Source organism: Odocoileus virginianus, chromosome 22 (genome assembly GCF_023699985.2).
Source record: "Odocoileus virginianus isolate 20LAN1187 ecotype Illinois chromosome 22, Ovbor_1.2, whole genome shotgun sequence".
NCBI lineage: Eukaryota > Metazoa > Chordata > Mammalia > Artiodactyla > Cervidae > Odocoileus > Odocoileus virginianus.
Window position 1 is genome coordinate 10,338,535 of NC_069695.1, and position 18,755 is coordinate 10,357,289.

Consider the following 18,755-nt stretch of genomic DNA (forward strand, 5'->3'; position numbering starts at 1 on the left):
TTTGGTCCTTTTTAAAAAATCTCCAACGTCTTCTCTGGCTAGTAACACACAGGGTCAGGTTAGCAATTCTTTCAAGCTGCACTCACTTTTTGACTGGACCAGAAGTGACATTTTAGTATAAAACTACATCCAAATTGGCCCCTAAAATGCAATCCTCCGACCTAGAGGAGATGATCATGCGAGAGACTCGCTGGCTATCCGACAGCAGATTTGTTTGATGTTAACAGCAGATAGAACCCTCCGAAGAGGGATTCAGTTCTAAAATAGGCGGGATGCATTATTGATGGTGGCTGCCCAGTGATTCCTCTCAGAACCAAGAGGAAAGCAAAGGCATCATTTTCCGGGCTTTGGTTAATGGTGACTTAAACAGCAGAAACTGACCATTTCCTGGCTCTAAAATCACAGTCAGTTTCCTGGCTGCTACTCAGTTTGCATGTGTTGGTTCTAGAACAATTTTTCCATCTTGCCTCAATTTCTGAGGTCGAAGAACTTTTTAGATGCTATCACTGCACCTATTTCCTAATATACCAGATTGAACAGCCTCTCTTCATCCTTAGTGTCAGACTTTTCCACTCAGCTTTCTGAAACTCCAAATAAACTCCACATGGCAAAATACAGTGAATAGGCTGGGAAATGTGGTTGAGAGTGGAATAAAATAAAACATAAAGAAGATTCAAAAGCTGAGGAAGTGTATCACTAAAAGGAGCCTGGTGGACAGGTTAGCAGCATGGAGTGAGGAAGTACTGAGTGAGTGAGGTAATAGGAACCCCCAGGGGTAGAATTGCAAGGACAGCTTATCTGGAGTGAGGAACAGGATGTGGATTCCGTGTTCATCGTGGGTGCTCACCTGAGAAGCGAGGGGAAGGCCTGGGAGCATGCACATTGGCAGATTTAACTACACTCTCATATGGAGGATTCTTTTTCCTTATATGTCTCCCTCTAAGTACTGACCGTTTTCTTCCAGTTATTATTGAGATATAGTTGCCATACAGCACTGTATGAATTTAAGGTATACAGCATAATCCTTTAATTTACATACATCCTGAAGTGACTATTACAATAAGTTTGACAAACATCCATCATCTCATAGACACAAAATCAAAGATGTAGAAAAACTAAATTCTTTTCTTGTGCTGAGATCTCTTAGGTTTTACTGTGTTAACAGCTTTCATATGTAACATACATATGTGTTATGTTGTATATTATATCTTGAGTACTTCTAACTGAAAGTTCCTGCTGGGTGACTGCCTTCATTCAGCTCTCCCTCCCCTCAATGCCCCCTGTTCCAGTAGCCACAAATCTGATCTCTGAATTTTCTATGAATTTGTTTCTGAAGTGTGATTTACCTGCAACACTGTTAGTTCCTGTTACATAATGTAGCGATTCCATATTTCTGTACATTTCAAAATTATCAGCAATAAGTGTAGATACAGTCTGTCACTATACAAAGATATTAGTTGTTGATTAGTCCCCACATTGTACATTTCATTCCTGTGACTCATTTATTTTGCACCTGGAAGTTTATGTCTCTTAATCTCCCTCACCTGTTTCTTTCCTCCCCCACCCCCATCCCTTCCCCTCTGGTAACCACCTGTTTATTCTTTGTGCCTATAATGCTATTTCTGTTTTGTTTGTTCATATGCTTTGTTTTTTAGATTCCACATGTAAGTGAAATCATACAGTATTGGTCTTTCTGTGTCTTATTTCACTTAGCATAATGTTCTTTAGGTCCACCTATCTTGTTGCAGATGGCAAGATTTTGTTCTTTTTGTGGCTGAGTGAGATTTAGTTACGTGTGTGTGTGTATTTATCTATACACCATATTTTCTTTATCCATTCATCTGTTGACAGGCACTTAGGATGCTTCTGTGTCTTGACTATTGTAAATACTGCTGCAGTCAACATAGGGGTTCACTTATCTTTTTGAATTAGTGTTTTCATTTTCTTTGGATAGATACCCAGGAATAGAACTGCTGGAACATATGGTGATCTTATTTTTAGCTTTTTGAGGCATGTCCACTCTTTTCCACAGTGGCTGCCCCAGTTTACATTCCCACTGTAGTGCACATGGAGTTCTTCTTTGCATGTTGTTGACAGCATTTGTTATTTGTTGTCTCTTTTGATGTTAGCCGTTTTGACAGATATGAGGTGATATCTCATTGTGGGTTTGATTCACATTTCCTCAAAGGTTAGCGATGTTGAGCATCTTTTCATGTGCCTGTCATTCATCTCTATGTCCTCCTTGGGAAAATGAATATTCAGAAAATCCCATGGATGGAGGAGCCTGGTAGGCTGCATTCCATGGGGTCACGAAGAGTCGGACACGACTGAGCGACTTCACTTTCACTTTCATGCATTGGAGAAGGAATTGGCAACCCACTCAAGTGTTCTTGCCTGGAGAATCCCAGGGACGGTGGAGCCTGGTGGGCTGCCGTCTATGGGGTTGCACAGAGTCGGACACGACTGAAGTGACTTAGCAGTAGCAGTCCATGTTTTAACTCGGTTGTTTTCTGATGTTGAGTTGTATGAGTTCTTTGTATATTTTGGATAGTAATATCTTATTGCAGTGGTCCCCAACCTTTTTGGCACCAGGGACTGGTCTTTGTGGAAGACAGTTTTCCCATGGACTACGGGGTGGAGTGGTCTCAGGATGGTTCAAGTGCATTCCATTTATTGTGCACTTTATTTCTATTATTGTAGCAGCTTCACCTCAGATCATCAGGCACTAGAGGTTGAGACCTCTGCCTTATTGGATATATTGTGTGCAATGTTTTCTCCTATTTAGTAGGTGGCTTTTTTACTTTGTTGATAGTTTTCTTCTCTGTGCAAAAGCTTTTTATTTTGATGTCATACCATGCAGAAAAATAAATTCCACATGGGTTAAAAACCATAAAACTTTTAGAAGAAAATATAGTACATTCCTGGAGATTGGTCTTAGCAGTTTTTGGGGGGATATGTCTCCTTAGGTGAGGGAAGCAAGCAAAAATAAACAAATGAGAGACTTCCTGCTCATATTGACGAGCATCTAGTCCATGTGTCTAGTCCTCCTTCTATTTCTTCTTCCCTCTTACGTGTGACACCTAGATCTTCTTTGCATGTGAGTGTGTGTATGCTAAGTTGCTTCAGTTGTGTCCAACTCTTTGTGACCCTAAGGACCAAGAACCCACCAGGCTCCTCTGTCCATAGGATTCTCCAGGCAGGAATACTGGAGTGGGTTGCCATGCTCTCCTCCAGGGGATCTTCCTGACCCAGGGATTGAATCCATGTCTCCTGTGGCTCCTGCCTTGCAGGCAGATTCTTTACCTCTGAGCCATGGGGGAAGCCCTAGATCTTCTTTAACACTAAAAGAAAAAGAGAGAGACATCCCTGGCAGTCCAGGATAATATACAAAATCTAAGTGAGGCTCCCCAGCCCCTCCTGCCTCTCTCCCCAGCATCATTTTGAGTTCTTTTCTCCTGTCCTATGTCCCACCCAGACTGGCCATCTTCTGCCCTTCAGCGAGCACGATTCCTTCCTGCTCCAGGCTTGTCACACAGGTAAACTCTCATCCTGGAACACCCCTCCCCCTCAGTATGCCTAGCCAACTCCTTGTCCATCTAGGATTCAGTTTCAATCTTGCTCTTTCAACGAAGCCTTTCCCAATAACCCAGACTAAGTTAGATCACACAACCACATGCCGTGAATGTCTGTGCTGTCCAACAGTCAGGACCATTGCAGTAGACTAATTGCATAATCCAGTCTAATGTCCTTCAAGATAGGGACATGTCTGTTTCTCTTTGTCCCAGCGCCTCTCACAGTGCCCGTGTTCATGTGGCAGGTGTTCAGTAAGTACTGGTGGATGACTGAATAGAGTCTGTGTTCTGGTCAGGGGTCCTTGTAGCTTCTGCAGGACATGTCCCAGTTGAAGAGTATTTACTGAATTAGCCTCAAAGACGAAGTGTTTAAATACAGGTGATGGAAAGGGAAGCATGCTTTATCCTGGGGAAGGAAGACTGGGAGCCGGCTGGAGTCCCACATGTAAGTATGTAAGGTATTTAAGTTCTAAGATAGATGATCTTTTAAAGACAAAGCAAGAGCCTAAGTTTTCTTCAGAAAAGAGTGGTTTCCTAACGCATTCTCAGTTACTTCCTTTTGATCAGTGAAGTTCTGTTTGCAGAAGCTAGCTTAGCCGTCATGACTTTAGTCAGTGATGGTTTTGGTTGCTTGGAGAAGTCTGCTAAATGGAACAGGGTTTAAATTTTTTATAAAATGGAAGCAAACATACTTAACTTTGCCTTGGTGAGTATTTCTAGGACTGTGACTTGCTAATCAGCATTGTGGTGAATGCAAACTATTTATAGACTTTTCTTTGGGGAAAACAATATAGTAGTCTTCAATTGTGGAGGTCAGGAGTAGGTACCTGCTGGAAAGAGGAAGACAACTGCCCAATGATGGCGTCATATATGGCTTTTAAATGTTGAGGTGTTTCAAAGAGCTTAGGTGGAAATGAAGATGGTGTGCTCTGGAAAACTGTCTTAAATGACTTAAAGATTTGTCATATGACTATGGACTGTTTAATCACATACTAAATTGCCCTGTACAGGGAGAATCCACAGTCCAGGAGCTGTAGTCAGGTTACTGGCAGTAAAATTCCAAAAAGGTTTTAGCTTCTTGATAGGATTCAGACATATTTAGCTGCATGAAATGTACTAGCTTTGAGTACATCTTTTCTGGTTCCTTTGGCAGCAGGTTAAGTGGATTTAACATGGCAGGCTTACAAAAGTATCTTGCCAGGCTCCCTGGTGTCTGAGCGGTAAAGGGTCCACCTGCCAATGCAGGAGACACAGGTTCGATCCCTGGCCTGGGAGGATCCCAAGCCTCAGAGTGGCCAGGCCCAGGTGCCACAACTGTTGAGCCTCTGCTCTGGAGCCCAGCAAGTGCAACAAGTAAGCCCCTGCGTCACAGCTACTGAAGCCCGCGTGCCCTGGAGCCTGCGCTTGGCAACAGGAGAAGCCACCGCAGTGAGAAGCCGGTGCACGTGTTCCACTGGGGTTATTTGGCCGTGTCTGCGCTCTCTACAGGGAGCTCTCTGTGTCTCCATCCCAGGCCCCAATTCCTGCCACAGTGACAATATCTACCATGCCGGGTGCTGTGCTAAATGTTCCATACACACGATTTCATTTAATCCCAACAGCAACTGTAATAGAGAAGATATTTCTCTACAGATGAAGAAACTAAGCCTGTGATGGGGGTTGAGGCTAATAATAATACCTGGTACCTGCAGCATCACCTCCTGCTCGCCTGTCTCCCATAGTGGGAGCCCAGCTAATGGGAAGGGAAGATGTCCAGAGACGTACTGATGGGGATGCTCTGAGTTCAGACCCAGATTTGGGGGACTAATCATCACCACCACTGGGTCCACGAACATGATCTTCAGACTTCAATAGACGTACAAAGGATTGTGAGAGGTTCTGCTCAGATGGGGCAAAATGCCTAGTCTTTGTCCTCCAGACTCTTCAGATGCAAAAGAATGAAGTGTGACCCACTTCCTGCTCCAAGGGCACTTGGGTAAGATATCTTCATAGTTCCTATAACGTGATAGTCCGCTGCCAAGCTCCACATCACTGGGGAAACTGCTCTTGATATGGTGCTGAGATGAAGACATCGGCCCAGGGGAGTGTGTGGTCTCTGCTCCCCCTCCGAGAACTGTTGCTTTAGGAAGAGAAGTGTCAAAATGTGACGCCCACAGAGGACGTCACTTGTGACATTTTGGAGAAGCATTTAGGTGTCTTCCTGACCTCACTAAAGCACTGAGCTGTGAATAGCCGCATTTTTAAACAAGACACGTGGTTTTGGCCTACGGGGTTTTGTGGTCTCAGCACCGTGGTTCTCAGCCTGCCCTCCCGCAGCTTGTAGCTGGACATGGGCTCCAGGCGAGCTTGCGGGAGCAGCCTGCTGCCCTTCTGTTGTGTGTGATCCTTCCTGCTGTGGGCGGCATCTGAGTTCCAGGTCTCGCCTCCCTGCCTTTTCACTACTGTGTTTTCCCTTGACCCCCTCGGCCTGTCGGTGGACTCACTTCAGGGCGGGGAAGCACTGCTGTTTGCTGGCGCTCCTCGCTGGGCTGGATCTCCGACTGGTCCTGCATGGAGAAATAGGGAGGCTTCTGTGCTCCTTGACGGATGGAAGTTGACCCACTTGATCTTGTATCTTATCTAATGAGTTCTAGAACAAAATTCATGCCCTGAGTAAATCTGTTGCCTAGTTTCTCTGTTTTGTCAAAAGGACTCCCCTCCCACTCACAACCAGAACCCGGCTTCCAATCATAGAGCAGAGGTTTGAGTGCCTACTAAGCATGACATCACGTCAGTGCTGGGATACAGCCGTGAATAAAGCCAGCAGTGTGCCTGCTTTTTGTCCCCTATACATGGTAGAAATGGACAGGCGGTTTGTCTGGTCAATCCCTAGGTTAGGCTTGGGGTCGCCTCTCATCCATCCCCAGGAGTCTGCGTCCAGACTGCTTTGCTTCAAGTCAAGACTACATTGTGGCCACCACTTCTGTCTGATTCTTAACTCTAAGACTACCTAGTGGCTTAACTTGGCATGTCATGATGAATGAGTATTTGCACTTTTTGTGTGTGTAATTATAAGACACTTTGTACAAAATACATACTCAGCGGGACCTGGCTTGCTGTCAAACAACCAGTACTCCTCCATGGGGGAGATGAGGGGGTGAGGGGCCTGGGGAGTGGAGACAGAGGAAGGCTTAGAGTCTGAGACCTTCTCTCTGGTTCTGCCCTGAGCTCCGCTCTTTCACTGTGAACTTTGACACATTGTCCAGGATATTTTACCCTCAAGTTTCTTCATTATGAACTATTAGTGCTAGCCCTACTCATCTTATTTTTTTAAAAAAAAAAACTAGGATGAAATGATTAAATGACTTATAGTAGTGTAAAATTATGGAGGTGGCATTATTAATAATTCTATGGGGTGAATGTTTCCAATGTTCCTATTCTCTTTTCCCTCAAGTTCACTTTGGCTCTGAGGCTCACTCTGAAACAGTGAATTTAACTCTGATGGAATGTTCATCATTTAGAAAGCTTTTAAAAAAAATAAAGTACAGTGCTTGGGCCCTGCTCTCAGACTTAATTATTCAAGCCTGGGGCATGGGCATTGGTTTTTTTTTTTTTTTTTTTTAAGATCTGCAGGTAATTCTTTAAAGTCAGCCAGCATTGAGAATCACTCCTCTCAGGTTTTGAGGCTGAAGTAGTCTAGATCCAGTTACTGATTTTAAGGTCACCTATGTGTGATGCTTTGCAGGGCATCTAAAGGTTCCTAGTAACATGGAACACCTTGGGTTGGTTTGCTTTCCCTAATGGCCTGTGGAACCCCATGGGGAGCCTGCCTGCTAGATGGCACAGTGCCTCACCACAGTCACCACTGCTTAATGCTCACAATATCCATACTGTGGGATCTCCTCTGATTCTTAGGATGCTTCATGAGGTAGGGCCAACGTTTACCCACATTATACAGCTGAGAAAGCCAAGGCTCAGGCCCGTTCATCACCTCACCCATGCTAAAGAGTGGTGGCTGGACTTCTTCGCCAGGCTGTCTAGCTCTGGAGCCTGCACATTTAAGCACAATACTGATAGGGCCAGAGTCAAGGGATAAAGGGATAAAGTGATTCAATAGTTAATCCCACTAGGGGACTGTAAGTAGAAAAAATATGAGAGACCCTGTGAGTTAATGATTACTCCAGGAAAGCGGGTCTGCTTAACCACAAAACCAAGTAGGCTTGCTTAGCAACAAAACCATGCAACAGAAGCGCGGGACATGCCCCCAGACAAGAACACAATGGCGGCATGAGACCCATAGCATGCCCGGCGGGCTCAGTGAGTTAAGGATCCCTAGGACACACTCTGCGCACATTGAAGAAAAACTGTGGAACTAGCTTGACCATGTTGTTGTTGCTGTTTACTCACTAAGGAGTGTCTGGCTCTTTGCGACCCCGGGGACCTTAGCCCAGCAGGCCCCTCCGCCCATGGGATTCTCCAGACAAGAGTACTGGAGTGGGGTGCCATGTCTTTCTCCAGGGGATCTTCCTGACCCAGGGATCAAACCCGCATCTCCTGTACTGGCAGGCGGATTCTTTGCCTCTGAGCTTGACCATGTAGGGACAAGAAAACTCCCCTGCTCAACCTGGAGGAGGAGCTGATGACGGAAGCATGAATTCACTCAAGAGAGACAGAGAAGCTCTCCCCCTCCCACTTTTCCTTTGATGATAAAACTATAGCCCACTGAGTTCTCAAGGCGCGGCGTCCCTCCACCCCCACTGCTTGTAAGCCTCACAAGCGTCCTCTTCTGATGAGTCTCTCATCACTGTCTCTCACGGAATTCTTTTCTGCGCTGAGACACGAAGGGCCGTACTGGAGCTCTTCAGAAACCCCCTAAACGACCCCAAACCATTTCAGAACTGCACTGCGTAATAACTGGTATTTATGGGTAAATACCGTACTCCTCTCAGTACTGTATTCACATTTTTGCTGGGGCTTTCTGCAGATGGTGCTTTCACTCAGGGTGAAGAATCCTCAGGCTGAAATTTCACGTTCAACCACAGGCCAGTGGGGAGAGGCCTCTGGGCACATGAGGGTCTATACTGCCCTGCATATCAGTTACCAAAGCAAACTCCAAGGACCACTGGTTTTTCAGACTTGCCTGCACACTGGGCACTTCTGGGGAGCTTTAAAAATCACTGCCTGGTTGCCCACCTCTGGAGTGTGATGTAATTAGCCTGAGGGGCTGCCTGGCTGGAGATGCTATAAAACCTCCCCAGGTGATTCTCCTGTGCGACCAGGGTTGAGCACAGTTTTTGGAGGCAGCCAGTCCCTCCAGTGTGAGGGAGTTGCCTCTGTGCGGCTTGCAGAGATTGGGGGGTGAACTTGGGCTTGGAGCACATGTTCCAGGTACTAATGCATTTCATTTCACGGAGCATCTGCCTTCTCCGGGTAATACACGGGGATCTTTCCAAAAGAAAAAAGCGGTTTCTCTTTAACAATTAGGTCAGACGTTATTTTATTTACTTTGATATGATGGAATTAAGCATTGTTCAAACAGCATGGTGACACATGGAGAAGTCCTGTAACTGGGTTAGGTGAGGGCGCTTGTCTTCCCTACAATCTGCTGCCTCCAGGAAAGCTGTAGAGGTTGGGTGTGTTGGAAGGAATTCCTTGAAGGTGAGAAAAAAAGATGAAAAGGCAGCACAGAACCTTGGTTCTAGGAAGTTTCTATCTGGCTCGTAGAAATGATGGCTTTCCGTTAAGAGAAGATATTTGATCTGACTGCTTTCCCAGAGGTGAGAGGCAAGTACCCCTGTCAGGAGAGAGGTGTACAGGATGCTGTTTGCACCACATGCCACCAAAATTAGGGTGAAATTCACATCACACAAGATTAACTGTTAAGTGAACCATCCATTAGCATTTGATACAGTCACGATGTTGTGCAACCAGCTTGTCTATCCCGTTACCAAACCTTTTCACCACTGCAAAGGAAACCCATCCCTGACAAATTCTTTCCATCTCCACAACTCAGATCACATCTGGCTTCCTCCCTCAAGGCCTTTTATTTTAAATTGAAGTGTAGTTAATTTACAGTAATGTCTTAGTTTCAGGTGTATAACAAAGTGATTTGATTATATATATGTGTCTATATCTATGTTGTTTTTCAACTTTTCCATTATAGTTTATTACCAGATATTGAGTATTGCTCTCTGTGCTATGCCGTAAATCCTTGTTTATCTATTTTATATATGTCAGTGTGCGTCTGTAAATCCCAGCCTCCGAGTTTATCCCTCCCCTCATTCCCCTTTGGGAACTGTAAGTTTGTTTTCTGTGTTTATGAGTCTATCTCTGTTTTGCAAAGAAACTCATTTGTTCTGTTTTTAAATTCCATGTGTATGTCCACTCAAGTCCCTCCACCGATTCCTGTCTCGGTAAACATTTCCGGAGCATCTCCTACGTGCTGGGGATGCAAAGGTGCCTGATGGTGTATCTGAGGGACGTGGAACTAGTAAGAGGAAACTGATGAAAAGAAAACAATTGCAAAACCATAAAGAAAGTTGATGCGAGATGCACCGGCTGCCACATCCCAGCGTTGGGAAGGGCTGCCTCAGTAGGGCGCAGGGAAGGAAGGATTCAGTGGGGAGATGGCGCTGGAACTTGGACTCTGCCCACGTGGTCGTGGGGAGGAAGGGACATTCTAGGCTGAGGAAACGGTGTGTTCAAAGGTCAGGGGAAGCAAACCTTTTCTGCAAAGGGCCAGAGAGCAAATAAGTTAGGTTTTGGGGGCCGTAGGGCCTGTGTCACAGCCATCACTGATATGTGGAAGCAGCCACAGGCAGCCTTTAGTGGACTGTGTCATTGTATTCCAATAAAACTTTATGGACACCAGAATCTGATGCACAGTTTTCACGTGTTAGCCTGTGATTATCATTCTTTTGATTTTTTTTTTTCCCTCAGCCATTTAACCACTTAAAGACCAGTCTTAACTCATGGGCTGTATAAAAACAGTTGGACACTTCATTCGGCCCAGGCTGTAGTCTGGCCTGTGTACCAAGGCAGGGAAGGCTGAGGTCACAGGCAGGGGCAGAACAGCAGGTGCTAGATGAGCCCATTCTTAGCCCTGGGTGTGTGATTATGCATCTCTGACAAGCTCCTGGGTAGTGGTGTGGCTGAGGTCCTCACTTGGAGTAGCAAGGAGCTGAAGTGTTATTAGGGTCCCCTCACGCCCCGATGCTGTGTTAGATGCTGTTGTTGTTCAGTTGTTAAGTCGTATCCAACTCTGTGACCCCATAGACACCAGGCTCCTTTGTCTTCCACTCTCTCCTGGAGTTTGCTCACATTCGTGTCCTTTGGGTTGGTGATGCTATCTAACCATCTCATCCTCTGTTGCCGCCTTCTCCTTTTGCCTTCAATCTTTCCCAGCATCAGGGTCTTTTCCAGTGAGTCGGCTCTTTACATCAGGTGGCCAAAGTATTGGAGTTTCAGCTTCAGCATCAGTCCTTCCAATGAACATTCAGGACTGATTTCCTTTAGGACGGGCTGGTTTGATCTCCTTGCAGTCCAAGGGACTCTCATGAGTCTTCTGCAGCACCACAATAAAAAAGTGTCAATTCTTCAGTGCTCAGTTGAAAATTCTGTGGGTATCAGAAAATGTAAATGACAGTTTTCCGCCTACCAGGTGTTTTCATTCTACTTAGATTGATGTAAGTGGAAAGGTAAATGGACCCTCCCAGAGTAAGAGTTAAACAGAAGGGCCAGGCAGTGGGGTTCCCCGCTGCTGCATATAGTGAACTGGCCTGTGCGAGGCACGTGGATGGCAGAGTTAAGGCAGAGGAGCCCTGTGCGGGCTGTGGCTTCCAGTGCATCACCCAGCTTGACCATGTCCACAGCTCACCGCCTCCACTCGCCTTCTGCCGGCACTTGCCCCCTCCTGTCGTTCATCACTTTATCTTCAGCCTTTCCCAGTGCTGTTTTACAGAGTGGAGACTAGGCTGTGAGTTAGGACCTTTTGGGTGCGCTGTCCCCCCTCTGACTGGGGACATCCTGGCAGCCTCATTCAGGGACGGGGGCTGTAGCGGGGCTCAGGGAAGTCCTGAAGCCGGGGGGCAGGAACTTAAAAGTCCCCTCAGCTGGATGGACAGCAGGCTTAAATGGCAGAGGAGAAGGTAAGTTAGAACACCCGAGAGAGGAGGAATGTTGAAACACTGTTTGCTCTAGAGATACCTCCGAATTTTCTTCGTGTCTTAGTCCATAGCACTCAAGATGCTATAAAGCTCCATAGTATCTTCCTCCAAAGATACAGTAATATCTTGCTCTAGGCCAGGTTCAGAGGTGGAGAGAAGATTCTGTGACCTTGATTCATTCTAAGGCCAAAGGACAGCTTTGGCTTTGCAACCAGAGCTGGGGTATCAGTGATCCAAATTGGTGGTTTGCTTTCCCGTTAACCGTGTGCTCTGAGCTTCTTGCCTCATGACACTCGCTCCTTGATAGTGAATTATAGACAAGTGTAGCAGGGGCTGGGGCTTGCTTTTCCAAAAGGCCAGTGATCACCTGGAGGAGAATGCTGTATTTAAAAAAAATTAACAAAAAGCAGGACCCAAATCAAGCTGGCACCTGACTGGCCACAGGGAGCTTTGCTGTTTGTCCATGAGGGACGCGGGTGGTGCTGACCCAGGCACACATTCTGGTGGTCTTAGATCTTGAGAGCTATTCGTTTCAGGTTTGCTAAAAGCCTCCTGTGACATACATGTATATATGTCATACATATATACCTACAACTCATACGTATATATGTATAAATACATATGTATATACACACATATATCTGTGTGTGTGTGCATGCTCAGTCATGTCCAACTCTTTGCGACCCCATGGAATGTAGCCCGCCAGGCTCCTCTGTCCACGGGATTCTCAGGCAAGAATACTGGAGTGGGTTGCCATTTCCTACTCCAGGTAATCTTCCAGGGATTGAAGCCATATCTCTTGCATCTCCTATATATATATATATAGGAGATGCAAGAGATATGTGTGTATATATATATATATGCGCAAATGTGTGTGTGTATATATATGTATGTATGTATGTAAGTGTGTGTGTGTGTGTGTATAAAATAGAGGGAAGGTGTGTGCTCAGGCACACAGCTTCTCAACCGAATAGGCCCCGTGGAAATGGCATGCCTACGAGGCAAGTACTGAGAGAGGTGTCTGACGGATGGCAGGCGAGTGTTGCTGAAGGTGACGTCACTGGGAGATCCACATGCTGCCGGCCGGTGCGTCGGACCCTGCTTCTCCCGCCTGCACGTCATGCTTACCTTGGAGCTTTCAGATCCCTCAGACCTGGACTGCAGGGTCCGAGGTGGGCCCAGACCTGGTCTTTCCAAGGCTCCCCGGCGACTCGAAAGTGTGGTCAGGGCCAGAGCCCCCGAGCGACGTGGACAGTGCCTCCCACCCAGCGGGGACTGGCTGCATTCTTCCCCGCCCGGATGTGGGCAGCTTAATGACCTTGAGATCCCGATGTGGATGGTGGCTGGGGGAGGATGGGTGAGATTTGGGGATGTGTCTGTGGTTTTAAGAAAGCACAGCTAAAATGAGGTTGCTGACAACTCAGGAATATATTAACATAGTTTCAGTTTGCTGACCACTTTCTTTCACTTCTGCAGGAAAATAACTTTGACCCTGAATGCAAAATACCAAAGCAGAGATTCCCGGGTTCTGAGGACTTGCTACACTGTCTCGTTGGGTTTTGCATGTTTTGTTTGCAGCTCACTAGGTGCTCCCTCTGACATAGATATTTTGTAGCACCTTTTGAGATGGTGTAAAACTCTGGATAAAACAAACTAAAACTCCGGATAGAACAAAATGTAAGCTTGGCATTCCCTGGTAGAATTAGAATTTCATTGATCTGTAATATTCTCATAGGATCTTGAAGGTGTCCTCTGTTACCAATCCAGTGAGTTCTCATTTGTCTGTCGTCCTGGTATTGGATCACCTTGTATCTTGAAATGAGAAGAGAGGAAAATGTGTGGAGATGGCTTTAAACGTTCTCCTGAGGGTCCCTAGTAGAGGGCACACCTGCAAACTTCTCTTGTCAGCTAAGCTGCTTTTGTTTTACTCTTTCAGTACACAAGGGTCTGGATCCCTGACCCCGATGATGTGTGGCGCTCCGCTGAATTAACCAAGGACTACAAGGAGGGGGACAAGAGCCTCCAGCTCCGACTGGAAGATGAAACTGTGAGTATGGCCCAGAGGGTGGGCGCGCCGGCCCCGCTGAACAGGGGTGGATGCTCCACTGGAGCTAGAGCGTGGCCTGCACAGTGGCGCGTCTGAGCTCCTGGCATCCTTTTTGTTGCTGCAGATGGTGCCGTAGGTGCATGCTAAGTCGCTTCAGTCGTGCCCAACTCTGTGACTCTATGGACTGTAGCCGCCAGGCTCTTGTGTCCATGAAATTCTCCAAGCAAGAATACTACCCACTGCAGTGTTCTTGCCTGAAGAATCCCATGGACATAGAGAAGCCTGGCGGGCTACAGTCCATAGGGTTGCAAAGAGTTTCGTGAGCTGTCTAGAGATGGGGACATACGTGAAGGTCTCACCACGAAGCCGCTGAATGGATGGCACAGTATACACACACGTATATGCCCAGCTGAGAGATCCTGGGTGGCTGAGCAGAGAATCTTCCCAGTGGGGTAAGGCTTCCCTCCGTGGGGATGAGGCACTGGTGGGAGGTGGGTGGGGGGAGCCACTTACCCTGAGAACTGGTGCCTGGTTCAGTGGTTGGAGCACTGGCTCTGGATCCAGCCTGCCTGGGCCGGTATCCTGGCTCGGCCCTCGCTGGCTTTGTGCCCTTGTGCAGATTAGCAATTTTTATATGCATGTTACTTTATCTGTGACGTGGGCTTGTCCAGGGTGCACAGTGAGAATAAAATGAGTTCCCATGTGGCAGTACATAGGAGTCATGCCTGCCGTGCAAGCATAGTTAGTAGCTCCAGTGAGAGTCTTTTAATTAGTTGATTTTCAAATTGTTTCACTCAAAAGGAAGACAAGGCAATCACCAGGAAATCCTATTTCTTCTAGAAGGTCTGATTCTGCTTTCCTTTTTGTGAGCCTCATGTCATTACCCCTCCCTGTGATGTGTGCATGTCACAGTTATTTGAAGCCTTGCCCATGCTGGTCATGGGGGGGTTATGGGTGATTGGTTGTGACTCTGCCATTGAGGGGAGCTCAGTGGTGGAGGGTGCAGAGGATGTGAACACAGAAATACGGGAAAGAGCCCTGGCAGGTGCAGTAGGCATGGAGGCCGTGGATGAGGGGAGGGAGGAAAGTGAGGAGGGCCAAGGGGAGTGGCCCAGGCAGGAGTTGTCGCCAAAGCCCCAAGGCCTCAGGGTGTCCCCTTTGGGTGTGTGGGAGGAAGGGAGGCCGGCGCACCTGGAAGCCACTGGAGAAGGGGACAGACGGGGCCCGAGGCTAGGGAGGCAGGTCAGGGGTGCAGCGTTTACAAGGGGAGACTGGGAGACAAACAGACTTGGAATCAAGCGGCCAGAAGAATGCAAGCTTTGGCCTTGGGCTGGGTCAGATCTGAGGGGCTGCAGAGCGGGCCTCGCTTGGAGGGGAGGCTGAGGCTTGGGTGGTCCCTGCCTGCCTCTGAGCTGCGGGAGCGCTGAAAGCTGGTCCCCCGTCACTCAGCCTCTGGTCACGTACTGTCTTCCTGTTTTACTTTCTTCTGAGTTCTTTGCTCTTGACTCTGTAGGTAGTAACGACCTGCTGGAGAAAAAGACCTTGTCTTCTCTGGCTCACATGTACCTGCAGTGGTTGGTGATTAACTCACTGAATAGTGGGGAGGTTGAACATATTTCCCTTCCTAACTTCTCTTTCAATCAACTTTGAGCGCATCGCTGGGTAAAACCAGGACAGCGAGTTGGTCAGTTTGTTAGGAGGTGTTTACACCAAAGCGTGCCTGCCTCCCTTTCCCCTTCCTTGCAGGCGGACCTTGCCAGCCTCCTCCTGGTTTTGAGGTCAAAAGCAAAATTCCCAACAGATGGAATCATGTTTATCATGTTGAATAACTTCCCACCCCACACCCCAAACAAAATAAAATTAGTTCACCCTCGTGAATGGCATATCTTCCACTCCAGCTGATTTCGTTTCAGTTGATCTTGTAAGTGGGTGGGTGTTTTTTGAGAGTCGGGAGTGAGGGCTGAACTGCCGTGTTGCTAAAACAGAGCAGATGCCGCTTCGCCAGCTGAGAGTGAATTCTGCCTGGCGTGACGAATCCTGGCAGCTGCCCAGGACCCCTGCCCTGCCCCCTGCTCTGCTCCATGGCCATCAGCTGTCATCAGAAGAGATGCCTAGGGCTGGAGATGAGCAGCTCTGGAGAAATAATGGGCTCTGAACGTCAGACTCTCTGTCCAGGTGGCTTGCGGGCTGTGGTTTGTCCACTGCTGGCTCTGAACTGTCATTAGGAGTGACTCAGCTGAGCTGTGGACCTGAGCTGGGAGTGCAGACGTTAGATGGCTGGACTCTGAACATTTGAAGAATCTCCTCTGTAGCTGAAAGCATCCTTGATACACCAAGTTGGCCAAAAACTGTACCCCGGAGTCTCTTTCCCCACCCCTGCTTCTCCATCTGAAGTCCGGTAGTGCGGGTTTAACTGCAGCAGCAAAGGATGAAAATAAACTAGTTCTCTTCAAAGACAATAATGTTCGTAACCACTGGGCTTCCACCTTAGCAGTAAGCAACCCATGCACTCTGCTCTGTTCAAGGAAGTCACCCCACCCGCCACCCCACAGTTCCTCTAAGACATTTCTTTTTCCCTGTTGCATGCCTGCTCGTCTGTTTATTTGGGTAAACTCTACAAAACATAGAGTTTACCATGTCAACTGTCTTCAGTGCCATGAAATCCTTACCCACTGTGGTGCCGCCAACACCACCCTCCCTGTCCAGAACTCTTCATCTTGCAAAACTGAAACTCTGTACCCATTGAATACTGACTCCCTCTGCCCCTTCTTGCTGCACTCTGCCGCGGTCATCCCTATTCCACTTTCTGTCTCTGAGTTGGATTTTTCTAGGTACCCCACAGAGATGGAGTCATGGGACACTTGTCCTTTTATGTCTGGCTTATTTCACTTCGCACAAAGTAAGATGTTTTCTGTTGATGCCAGTGTGAAGATGGGAAACTTCTTAAGCAAAAAAAGAAAGAAAGTGAAGTCGCTCAGTCGTGTCCGACTCTTTGCGAGCCCATGGACTGTAGCCCACCAGGCTCCTCTGTCCATGGGATTCTCCAGGCAAGAATACTGAAGTGGGTTGCCATTTCCTTCTCTAGGGGATCTCCCCAACCCAGGAACTGAATCCAAGTCTCCCGCATTGCAGACAGATGCTTTACTGTCTGAGCCACGGGAACCCCCTCAAGCGGAAAGGAACGTGTCTCTTCTCTGCACAGCTGTGAGGGGATGTGAGGTATCTAAGGGTGCCAGCCCTTAGCATAGTACTCTGTTGGGACCAGGGAATGCCCCTCAGGTGTGCAGATCTTGGTGATACCTACACTTCCTCATTCTTGGCGTGGCATGGACCTATGCCCGGCCCACCTCCTCTCTCCTGCTCCCACCTCCCCTACAAAGTGCTCAGCTCCTCATCTCTACTGGCAGGGAAAACTCTCCCCCTGTTGCCATGGTTTTGTGTTTACATTCTGTTTTTCCACCTGAGTTTACATCCAGTGTCCAGAGCTATTTACTCCTAGTGTGCGAGGACCTGGCATGTTCGTGAATGAGAGGAAGATGGGGTGATGTGAGCTTTAAGAAGACCAGCGTGCTCTCCCTGCATCTCTGCACGTCCACGCCTGCTAATATTTGTGGGGCCAGGACAAGAGTAGGGATGTAGCCTACATCTGTTTAAATATTAGAAGCATGTTTTATCAGAATTATTTAGGTAAATCTGACATTTATGACTCTTGAAACAAAGCATTTAGTATGTTACAATTAAGATACTTGCAAGTCTACTGTTCCATCTCTTGTCTGGTTGCCAGTAAAAAGAACTGCTGTCTTTCATTAGGCTTGTCATGCCTGTACCCACATGTGAGCAGATTTAGGAGGAATGTGACTTGTTCAGTTTTGCAAAGTGTTCCTCACGTGTTAGGTTTGCAGTGGTTGCACATACCGTGCTAATTTGTGAGCACCTCTGGAGCCGTGATTAGACAGAGAAGCAAGGAATTGGATATTTGGCCCAACAGGGAAGCGCTGTTTCATTATGTGAGGTTTTTTTGTTTGTTTGGTTGGTTTTTTGTGTTTGTGTTATCTGGAGGTAGGATTAATGAGCTGATTTGTCTTCCTTGTATTTAAATGTCTTTGTTGCCCAGTTCCTCCCCCGACCCAAGGCGTTGTCTGTCTCTGACATCAGGACCTTATAGCCCATGACCCTTCAAGGTGCCTGAACGCCTTTTGTCTTATTGTGAGGACACAGGGCAAGAGGTGCCCCAGGGTCTGATGGTGTTCGTCACAAGAGTATGTGTTGAAGGTTGCAGCTCTCGTGGTGTGAGCCCTGAACACTGATCCCAAATGACAGAGGTGCCACGTGTTCTTTAATAAGCTGCTGTGTGCGTTTGTCATGTTGGCGCCCTTTAAGATGCAGAGTCCAGGGAAGGGCCCCTCTTGCTCAGCTCTGAGGATGGTACAGGATGTATTGGGATATTATCTTGAGATAGCAAACACGGTTCTTCCAGTCAAGAAGTGACAGCCTCACAGAAGAGCCAGGACTATCGTCCTTAGACATCGGTGCATTCAGACCACACACCCTGAGAGTGCTCAGAGCTTGTGTAAACCCCGTGCAGATTAAATGTCAGTTGTGTGCGCAGCTGGCAAAGCCACAGAGCTGAGGGTACCGGGTGATGCTCCTCTGGTGCCAGTAAAGCCTCTTAGTGCAAGTGACTTTATTTATTTTTTCTTTCTCTTTTCCTGGTTTTTCCATTCTTTCTTTTTTTTTTTTTTAATTTTTATTAGTTGGAGGCTAATTACTTTACATCATTACAGTAGTTTTTGTTATACATTGATATGAATTAGCCATGGATTTACATGTATTCCCCATCCCAGTCCCCCCTCCCATCTCCCTCTCCACCCGATCCCTCTGGGTCTTCCCAGTGCACCAGGCCCGAGCACTTGTCTCATGCACCCAACCTGGGCTGGTTATCCGTTTCACCCTAGATAATATACATGTTTCAATGCTGTTCTCTTGAAACAT

The 18,755-nt window shown here is 47.2% G+C and overlaps 1 protein-coding gene across 2 annotated transcripts in view; it reads left to right on the forward strand.

Annotated features, from left to right (window-relative positions):
• Nucleotides 1–18,755, forward strand: part of MYO5B (myosin VB) — a 334,299-nt gene that overhangs the window by 127,754 nt on the left and 187,790 nt on the right. For both annotated transcript variants that reach the window (XM_070452570.1, XM_070452571.1), the window contains exon 2: nt 13,653–13,763. In XM_070452570.1, the coding sequence (XP_070308671.1) occupies nt 13,653–13,763 (111 nt within the window). The remainder of the gene's footprint in view (nt 1–13,652; nt 13,764–18,755) is intronic.